Genomic DNA, 11,290 nt, shown 5'->3' on the forward strand with positions numbered 1-11,290 from the left:
CTAACACTACACTGCTGTGAGCAGTTCGATCCATCGAATATTTGTGCACTAAAGTCGGAGTGACAATTTTTAGGACGGCAGGATGTTATGGTGATTGGAGGCAGCAGGAAGAACACTTGTGCAGCGATCATGACTTTAATTCAGATGGACTGTCTGTCCAGCTAACGCTGGCGTGAACTCATTTGTCAGCACAGTTTGAACGAAACATAACACATTTGAGTGAGTGAGTGACTGAGAACCTTCACAGACAACACATTTCAGAGGCATTAACTCTTTAACGCGAAGGTGGCCCCTGTGCTACATTCGCTAGCATACTTTGAATGACCACAACTACACGACCAAGTGGTGCTAGCTATAGTTACCATGTTGAAGACATGTAGCATCTTTGCTGTTGGGAAACGTCTGTGATGACTGAAACAAACAGGTAAAACGGACAGAAAACTCATGCGACATACAAGTGTCATCACAACAAAAACCTGGTGACATGACACACCTGCCTGGGAGCTTCATGTTAGCATGCTAACGTTAGCATTAGTGTAGCTCCGACTGCTGCTCGACATGCTGAAACACAACTGTGTACAGAAAACTGATAATGTTCTGTAGGTTGGAAAGAGTTTATCATTTATTGATAATTATTTAGTTAACCCTTTAACACTGACAGCAACACTGCTGATGTGTTCTCGCTAGCATACGTTGGAGTACCACAATTCCTAGACTCAGAAAACATCGAAAGGTTCCTGAGAGCTGATAAGTGTCACTCAGTTCTGCTACCTGGTGTGAACAAGGAGAAGGAGAAGGAGAAAACGTCCATCAGTTGCTCAGTTGAGAATAGCCATGTTGTCGTCATTACGGTAACCCCATGTACTCTGTCAAGTCATTACCATAATGACAGCAACTTGGCTGCAGCGCAACTTCTCAGATTTCAGTAACCGTTGAACATTTTTGGAGCGCAAACAGTTGTGTTAGTGCGTTACTCCAAAGTATGCTAGTGTGACTGTATCGGCAGCGATACCATCGATGTTAAAGGGTTAAATGCATCGTCGTCAGATGTATGTTGTTGCAATGTGCAAACAGATGGGATTAAGACTGTTTGTAATCGTACTGTTGTTAGTATTTGAATGATTTTTGCATCATATATCCGGACATTACCACAATTTAACCTCCAAAAACAGGATTATTTGCTTGTGCGGTGCCAACGATTCAGACAAATTGTGAACCTTAGCTTTTACTGATTGTCAATCATACGTTTTATCACATGTGGTCTTCGGACTTCACAAGTCTTGTTCTTGTTCTTCTTTGTTGTGATAAGACACAATCGAGACAATCGCATAACTGTTTTAATAGTCCAGTTAATATCACTTAATGGACAGCGCCTTTACTAAAATATGACAAAAATATGATTATGATAGATAATAGCTTAAAGTGGTCAGTAAGATAACAGACACGGCGGCATATGTGTTTTATTACTTACTTTATTTTTGGATTTCTTAATTTTTAAATGCTTTTTTTAGTATATTTTGTTATTTTGTGTACGGTAAGAAAAGAGGGTTTATGAGATTGTATCGTATGTCTGTATGTGCCTTGGATTCGCTGGCAGTGTTATATAAATGCAGATAAGTCTGTGATTAGGTGCCTGGACGTGAACCAATATTTTATAGCTGTTATTAATGATTAGGATGATTGAACGCTTGTGTGATAAATCACCTGTTTGACAGATAATTCTGGTAGTTTCATGTTTCCTCTTAAAGCTATAAAACAAACTATTCATACAATTTGTGGAAAATATCTCAGTGTCTCATTTAGAAGAAATAATGCAAATTTGACAGTCTGTTTTTTATCTGTAGAGCATGTTTCTTGCTCAGATTCAAGGTCTTATAAAAAACAAAATATTGTGAATAAACTAGGGAGGGACAACATTATGATTTTTTTTATGATGTTTTTTTTTTTTCGAATTTTTTTGGAATTATTTATTACCAATGTAAATTATCTCAATGTTTTATTCATTTATTGTACTTATTTTATTCGTTCTTGTTTATTTTTATTTTTAATTTGTTTGAGTAGTGTTTTTTTTTATTTTGTACTTTGATTGTCCCACGTGGGGGGACATGTTCATTTTGATCTTCAGAGACTTTCCCCCCGCCATTTTTCCACCAGCAGACCTTTCAGCTCCTCCAAACAGCTGATTTCGCAGTTACAGCTAATAAACATGTGGCCAATACGTTTCCCCACATCACAGATGGTGTTTGACTGGAGATCTGCTGTAACTACTAACCAGTGCTGCGCTGACGGAGCTTCACACCCTTTTAAATTTTGCAGCCATTAAACGTGTAGTATCAGGGATTCTGTTTGCCGCTTCATGCACTTTTTCCACTTTGCAGTGAGCAGAGAGAGATTTCAGAAAATGCTGCAGATTTTTTTTAGCTTTTTTAGCTTGTCGGATGGTGCAGGGTTTTTTTTTTTTTTTCTTTCTAGGTGGGAGAGTAGATGCCTGTTCCCATGTAGTCGACACTAATTGGAGCATAGGCGCCCACCGCTCAGATCTGACTCTCGGAGGAGCCCCGCAGACTCTGCAGTTACTCAGGCGGCGCCGATGAACCTCTGACGATGTGAAGAAATCACTTAGAGGCTCTTTAAGACAATGGCAATGTCAGGATTTTACACACCATTTGGTACAATGGTGGACATGGAAGGGTTCATTATGGAAAAGTTTTAGTGAGTCAGGATAATTCCTGGAGTAAATGTAGACCACAGTGTTCTCAATCCGATAAGCGTTGTGCAATTGATTGCCTCCTTTCAATCTCACATAAAAACACGTGCTGTGGTATTTTTCTCAGCTCGCAATACATCCAAGGTCAGATTGGGAGTCATTACCCTGCCTTCACTGCACGCATAAATCACCGTGGTGTATCAGTAATAAGGAAGTTTACCTGTTAAGAAGTCTTTTAAAGCCACTTCAAAAGTCATGTGGCCATTGAGAAGTGCCTGCGGCGTGTTCCTGTAATTCATGGTCCCATATTAACTCTCATTTTATGGCCATTTGCTTCTTTCCAGCCGATCTGACAATTCTCCCCTCCAAATACTTTGCAGCATCAAAGGAAAATTGCATTTTGTTTGTGGAACGTTTTTGTTAATTGAACAGAATAAATATCCATTATGGAATGAAAATGAATTGTAGTTTTAGCTTCTTTTCTCACATTCATGAGCCTGTAACCTTGAAATTTTTCCTTCCATGTTTTATATGCGTTATCTCCAAGTGGGAACCTCCATGTGGATGTTCCCAATGATTCATCCAAAAGACGTTCAAGCTCCATAAACTGCAACTACTGAACACCATGTCACCCTGCACTTCAGACAATAATATTAGTAATCAATTCTCCAGCGCTCAGGCAATGAGCAGCCTTTATCTCTCGTTCGGCGTTTATGACTTTGTTAATCGTTAAGCAATGCCTTTGTGTCCCCTGGGATGGAGCAAGGACATATCTGACACCCCTCGTTCACTTTCTTCGGAGGGTTGATCCTAGGAGTTGGCCAATAGCTGACGATCGGTGTGCAACTCTGGCGGTTGGGTATAAAGGTGGGCCAGCTGGGACAAATCAACGTTTAGAGAATCAGATCTTCAAGTCGGTCCAGGTCTATAGGTCAACAGCACACCAGTCAACGCGGCGCGACTAGTGAACTCAACTGCACTTGATGCACTTTTCTCCTCAACTCTTTGAACCTGACAAGTAGCGGTGATGGAGAAGTTCAAACTAAGCAGCGGGGAGCATGTTAACCCCGCGTACGAACTTCCGGCATTGGACGAACCTCCGGTTTACAACGACACGTTCTCTAACGAAGAGCAGAGGACCGTCCGACCCTCTGTGGTCAGTGCCTTCGGTCACGACACTTTGGACCGGGTGCCCAACATCGACTTCTATCGCAATGCAGGCAGCGTGAGCGGTCAGCGGGCGGTGCGGCCATCCCTCCAGGAGCTGCACGATGTCTTTCAGAAGGTCAGTGGACCTTTCTCTGTGAAGGTTCTCAGTCATCCAGGTCATGGTATCTTAATGGGTTAATTCATAGACAACTGGATTTGTGCATCTGGCATCTCATGACCAACCATCTTCAAGCAAACTACAGGTCCAGTTGGCTTTGAATTGACCCAGCAAGAGGTCAGTGGGTGTTTTTTGTTCCTCTGCAGGTTCGATGCTCAGTGTATCGTTACTCCTGACAGCCCACTTGTCTCTTTGCTTGTTCAAACTCTTGTAGACGGTGAATGTTACTTCTTGAAGGAGACAGTTTACACACTTATGTTGTATTGCTTTTTATTAGGTCGTTATGATGCTTTGCCTTGCAAAAGAGAAGAGGACAAAGGTCAAATGTGTTTTAAAGGGTGAACTAGATACCGTAAAATATATGGGACGGATGAGTAACTATTTAGATAAAGATGAAAACGCTCCGATACTGTGAACTGAACGGAACTATTTCATGACGTTCTGAATGGTTCAGCAGCATCAATTGAAAGGACGCGCCAACTAAGATTTATGACTGTGAGGCATTTAACTTCATAGAAAGTTGGACAAACACACAGCAGTGGAACAAACACTTTATCATTTTTCATCCAAACCACACATAATGAAACATACTACAATAAAGAATAAACTTGTTTAAACACATCCTTCTCCCTACTCTTATATTTGTGTGCACATGGTCCAACAGAATGGGGCGATCTCTGTGCCCGACACTGTGGAGGACGAGGGTGAGGGGAGTGACGGAACCCCCTCCGACGACGTGGAGTCGGCTCTTCCTGTTGTCAGCAACAATGGAGGAGCAGTAAAGTTTGGCTGGATACGAGGCGTCCTGGTGAGCTGGGATGGAATATGTTGGGCGCCGTCTCATTTGTGTGTGTGTGTGTGTGTGTGTGTGTGTGTGTGTGTGTGTGTGTGTGTGTGTGTGTGTGTGTGTGTGTGTGTGTGTGTGTGGCGGGGGGGCGTGGTGGTGGTCGGGGGGTCCACACCAGGACCACATCCTGGACATCTTAGTTGGTCTGGACTGACATTTTACATTGTTTATTCTGTTTTGTAATGTGATGTACACAAATACTCGTATAGCATAGGACGACAGGATAGGAGAGAATAGGAAGGATACAAAGGAAGGATAGATAGGACAATCAAGGATCCAAGGATAAGAAACAAAAATAGGACAGGATAGGATACAAGGATAGGATAGGATAGGATACAAGGATAGGATAGAATACAAGGATAGGATAGGATACAAGGATAGGATAGGATACAAGGATAGGATAGGATAGGATAGGATACAAGGATAGGATAGGATAGGATACAAGGATAGGATAGGATAGGATAGGATACAAGGATAGGATAGGATACAAGGATAGGATAGGATACAAGGATAGGATAGGATAGGATAGGATAGGATAGGATAGGATACAAGGATAGGATAGGATAGGATAGGATACAAGGATAGGATAGGATAGGATACAAGGATAGGATAGGATAGGATAGGATACAAGGATAGGATAGGATAGGATACAAGGATAGGATAGGATAGGATACGATACAAGGATAGGATAGGATAGGATGGGATACAAGGATAGGATAGGGTAGGATACAAGGATAGGATAGGATAGGATACAAGGATAGGATAGGATAGGATACAAGGATAGGATAGGATACAAGGATAGGATAGGATAGGATAGGATAGGATAGGATAGGATACAAGGATAGGATACAAGGATAGGATAGGATAGGATACAAGGATAGGATAGGATACAAGGATAGGATAGGATAGGATAGGATAGGATAGGATAGGATACAAGGATAGGATAGGATAGGATGGGATACAAGGATGAGATAGGATAGGATAGGATACAAGGATAGGATAGGATAGGATGGGATACAAGGATGAGATAGGATAGGATAGGATAGGATAGGATACAAGGATAGGATAGGATAGGATACAAGGATAGGATAGGATAGATACAAGGATAGGATACAAGGATAGGATAGGATAGGATAGGATAGGATAGGATAGGATAGGATAGGATACAAGGATAGGATAGGATAGGATAGGATACAAGGATAGGATAGGATACAAGGATAGGATAGGATACAAGGATAGGATAGGATAGGATAGGATAGGATAGGATACAAGGATAGGATACAAGGATAGGACGATAGGATCGGACAATGGGATAGTATGATAGGATAGACGTGGACGATAACACAGGATACAAGTACAGGATAGGAAACCGAATCTTTTTCTTCTTCTGAAGGTGAGATGTATGCTGAACATCTGGGGGGTGATGCTGTTCATCCGTCTGTCCTGGGTGTTTGGACAGGCAGGCTGGGGTGAGCGTGCTCGCACACACACACCACACACACACACACACACACACACACACACATGAACAGTGTCAGACAGAGTAACTAAATGGTTCAGAGAAGCTCTGACAGCTGCAGGCGTTCATCTCCATCCATCTCCTCTGTTCGTCCTCAGGTCTGGGCAGCGTGGTCATCCTTCTCAGCTGCGTGGTGACCACCATCACATGTCTGTCCATGTCAGCCATTTGCACCAATGGCGTAGTCAGAGGAGGTAAGTCCATGTCCCTCGTCACTCATCGTCACAGGGACAAAATAAGGCCACGCCCACATGGTGTGAAGTGATGACGTCATAGCCCCCACTCCCCCTTTGTATTTAAAATGCGTCAATGTAAAATGACATAAATTGATTTGATAGGAAGCAGCTGTGTGTCGCACATGCTCAACAAATCGCGTTTCCTGTGGATCAGGTGACGATATGTCAGTTCGTCCGTCCACACAGACGTCTCCTTTCTAGCTCCGTTGGCTGCCATCTTTGTTTGCATCCCATGCTCCAAGTCTTCTTCTCTGTTCTCTGTCTTCTCTGTCTGTGGTGTTTCTGTGTCAGTCTTTACAGCATCACCCACAGGCCTGGAGGATGTACGACAGCTTTTGACCTGTTTATTTCATGGATACACGCATTTCTGGAGACAATGACTTAAAGCTCTTTTGTAATTGTCTTATGACAATGAAAGTTGGTTTGGTCGCTCTCATGAAGTCAGCAACATTTGTAAGATAAAATATAAGACAAAATAAAACACTAGAACTGAAAAATAATGATTGAACCCCTGAATCTACAGTGATAGAATAACATACTTTATTTATGCTAATGATAATGCTAATTAACAGTCCCAGGAAGCAATGTTATGATTGATCACTGACTTCCTGTCGTGTGTGTGTGTGTCTTCAGGAGGAGCTTACTACCTGATATCTCGCAGTCTGGGGCCGGAGTTTGGCGGCTCGATAGGTCTGATCTTTGCGTTTGCTAACGCGGTAGCTGTGTCCTTGTATGTGGTGGGATTCGCTGAGACCGTGGTGACTCTGCTCAAGGTGTGTGACGACAGTGTGTGTGTCCCCTCTGCGTTGAATCCCACCGCGGTGTTGAGGTTTTTCTGGTTACCCGTGTTTTTCTTTGTTTACTTCAAGCAATAGCGACTGAAAGTGAGCGGATCTTGTTACCAGCACTAACTACAACAGCATTGGCAAGAGATCAAGATCAACTCTAGTAGGGTTGGATTATCTTGGCAAACACAGAATTGACGCTTCAAGAGAGTTTTATTTTTAATGAAATGAAAATGCATAAAAATGTGGCATTAATGTCCGAATTTAATTTAAATTAACCCAATAAAAATTGCTTAACAATGTACAAACCATCCATAACAGCTACAATAGAAGAAAATAGAAGCTTCTGAGTGGCAGCAAGTGAAGAGTCATTTGGGAGCTGAGCCAAAATGCGTCGTTCCGTATGAAATAAAGAAGATCCATCCGTGGATCGAGTGGATGTTGATGTTTGACTCAATGTCTGTCCCTCTCAGGACTACGACCTCCTCATGGTGGATGAAACCAATGACATCAGGATCATCGGCTGCATCACCGTGGTGGTGCTGTTGGGTATCTCAGTGGCTGGGATGGAGTGGGAGGCCAAGGTTAGATGGTTTCCCTGATCGAATGGTCAGAAAAACAGACAAAGCGCTAACACGGATTCCCCCCGATAGGCCCAGATTATCCTTCTCATTATCTTGCTGGTGGCCATTGTCAACGTCTTTGTGGGGACAGCAATTCCCTCGACCTCTTCAAAGAAAAGCCAAGGCTTCTTCAATTACAACTGTGAGGACGATACCAGGGACGATCTCAGTTCATACGATTCAGTCACAAAACGTTCATTTTCTCTCTTCTCCTCTTCTCAGCAAACATCTTCATGGAGAATTTCGCTCCAGATTTCAGAGCTGGGGAGACATTTTTCACAGTGTTCTCCATCTTTTTCCCTGCTGCCACAGGAATCCTGGCCGGAGCCAACATCTCCGGAGACTTAAAGGTAAAGTTCAACACCGACACATTCAAACCAGTGCTAGCGTGCTAACGGACGCCGTTCTGACTGGAAGGTTACAGCGCCTGTGTTGTTCCTCAGGACCCGCAGGCGGCCATTCCTAAAGGAACCCTGTACGCCATTCTGATCACTGGCGTCACGTACCTGGGCGTCGCTCTTTGTGTCTGTAAGCAATCTGATGTCGTATGCGACAAATGAAATCAGGTTCTTCCCTCGTTCCATCCGTTTGCTCGACTTTTCTTCACCCCTTAACACCGACGGTATCCCCGACGCTACGTTCATGCTCGCATACTTTGGAGATACCATAATTATGCAACTCTTTGTACAATCAGAAAACTGAGAATGGTCCTTTTCCTCTACTAGCTAGGAGAACTAAAAACATAAAACATTTCACTGCATGTTGTACGGCAGATAATGTACGAAACAAATCTTTCTTTTGTTAGTTATTTTATATTTTACATAGATACTTATCATTTTTATATACTCCTGTACATGTATTATTATTATTAATAGTAGTAGTAGTAGAAGTATTACTATTATTATTATTTGTATTTTTATATTTAATTTAATGAATTTTCTCATTTTATTTGATCAAATTTCTTTTATGTCTTCTCCAAATAATAACCGTCGGACTAAAACCTAACCTGCACTCCTCTCCCAACCGTCAGCTGCCACCGTCGTCCGTGACGCCACAGGAAACATCACTGACCTCATCATACCCGGAGCTTCATGTGAAGGTTCAACGGCCTTCGCTGCCTGCGAACTCGGCTACAACTTCTCGTCCTGTGTCGGCACCTGCAAGTTTGGCCTGATGAACAACTTCCAGGTAACAGTCCACCTCGGATCTACACCAACCAGTAGATGCTAACATGCTAGCAAGGGGAACGGTACTCCAAGCACTTCAAAAACAATTTGGACATATCTCAATCTGTTTTCGCTCAACTCAAAAACCAATTCAAGACTGCTCTCGAGTCCAGTCCAGACAAAGATTCAAGGCGCAATAAAACGGCTGCAGCAACGGTGTCTGAACAGTCCTGTTGCTCCTGGTCGGTTCTAGAAGTTCCAGAGGATTCTACCTGTTCTGTCTGATGATAGTTCGGACCGTCGCTATCGTTCTGACCAATCAGATGCGACCTGGCAGTGTGGGGCGTGGCTGTGGCTGTGTGACGTAACCAGCTACAAACATGCTAACGAACGTGCTAACTGTTAGACGGAGGACAAGAGCCACATGCCAATGAATCCTTTCCAAGTACAACCGTGTTCACAACATAGCTTGAAATGCTATGCTAACAAAGCTCTGTGGATCAGAAGAGTTCAGTTCTCTGGTGGGTTTGTTGTGCTGCTCCACTTTACGGCACATGGCAACACAGCTGTTGCTGTGGAAACAACAGTGAGGCTGTCATGAGCGGCCTCAGCTTGGCGCCTCAGTGTGACCTGGACTGTTGCTGGAATATTCTGTGGCAAGTAGACGTACGTAGCTGCATGTTTGCCCTTGGAATCTTTGGTCAATTAACATAATGGAAGTTATCTTTTACACTCTTCAGCTCTAGGCATCTTTGAGGACTCCGAAACATTCTGTACAAATGTTTGTTTGTGTTTCTCTGCGGTCAGGTGATGACCATGGTGTCCGGGTTCGGTCCTCTCATCATTGCCGGAACCTTCTCTGCCACACTGTCATCAGCTCTGGCTTCTCTCGTCAGCGCTCCCAAAGTCTTCCAGGTTAGTTACGAACCATGGCGACGAGGACGAGGACGAGGAGGACGAGCTGAGCGTTCACGCAAAGATTAAAACCTCAAACTCAAACGTCTCAGGCGCTGTGCCAGGACAACATCTACACGGCCCTGCACTTCTTTGCGAAGGGCTACGGCAAGAACAACGAGCCGATCCGCGGCTACATCCTCACCTTCCTGATTTCTGTGGCCTTCATCCTCATCGGTCAGTCAACGCTTCCTCCTGTGGGACGTCCGCCAGTGAAAACGTTCCCACCGACGCATACACGTGTTTCTTTGTGCAGGTGACCTCAACGCCATCGCTCCGATCATTTCCAACTTCTTCCTGGCGTCTTACGCTCTGATCAACTTCTCCTGCTTCCACGCGTCCTACGCTAACTCTCCAGGTGGGTCTGAACACGTAGAATACAGGTGTAGTTGAGGTCTGAACATGTAGAATACAGGTGTAGTTGAGGTCTGAACACATAGAATACAGGTGTAGTTGAGGTCTGAACATGTAGAATACAGGTGTAGTTGAGGTCTGAACACGTAGAATACAGGTGTAGTTGAGGTCTGAACACATAGAATACAGGTGTAGTTGAGGTCTGAACATGTAGAATACAGGTGTAGTTGAGGTCTGAACACGTAGAATACAGGTGTAGTTGAGGGTCTGAACACGTAGAATACAGGTGTAGTTGAGGTCTGAACACGTAGAATACAGGTGTAGTTGAGGTCTGAACACGTAGCTATTTCTTTAATCTTTCATGATATGGAAAACTTTTTTTTTAATTTTAAAAATCTGTGATTCTGAATAATCCGCACTCATCTTGTTGTTAATTTGTTGTGCTGTGTGGTCAGACTGCTGCTGATCTTAAATGCGATCACTAGGTGAACTGAGTTTTCAAATTAACGTGTGATAATACGAGAGAAATTAAAATCACGTGTGTGTGTGTGTGTGTGTGTGTGTGTGTGTCCAGGCTGGAGACCAGCGTACAAATTTTACAACATGTGGCTGTCCCTGCTCGGCGCCCTGCTCTGCTGTGCCGTCATGTTCGTCATCAACTGGTGGGCGGCGCTCCTCACGTACGCCATCGAGATCTTACTGTACATCTACGTCACCGTCAGGAAGCCAGGTGTGTGTGTGTGTGTGTGTGTGTGTGTGTGTGTGTGTGTGT

The 11,290-nt window shown here is 43.6% G+C and overlaps 1 protein-coding gene across 1 annotated transcript; it reads left to right on the forward strand.

Annotated features, from left to right (window-relative positions):
• Window positions 1-3,734: 3,734 nt before the first annotated feature.
• On the forward strand, window positions 3,735-11,248 carry LOC144739357 (solute carrier family 12 member 1-like; the record flags this gene model as incomplete). Its single annotated transcript, XM_078622315.1, has 14 exons — window positions 3,735-3,992; window positions 4,699-4,842; window positions 6,275-6,350; window positions 6,499-6,594; window positions 7,270-7,409; window positions 7,895-8,005; window positions 8,075-8,186; window positions 8,267-8,394; window positions 8,488-8,572; window positions 9,075-9,232; window positions 10,018-10,125; window positions 10,218-10,341; window positions 10,421-10,522; window positions 11,093-11,248. Coding segments are annotated over exons 1-14 (1,798 nt in total), but the record flags the coding sequence as incomplete, so codon positions are not given.
• Window positions 11,249-11,290: the final 42 nt, after the last annotated feature.

This window comes from Lampetra planeri, unplaced genomic scaffold (assembly GCF_965212315.1).
Source record: "Lampetra planeri unplaced genomic scaffold, kcLamPlan1.2.h2 scaffold_1441, whole genome shotgun sequence".
Taxonomy (NCBI): Eukaryota; Metazoa; Chordata; class Hyperoartia; order Petromyzontiformes; family Petromyzontidae; genus Lampetra; species Lampetra planeri.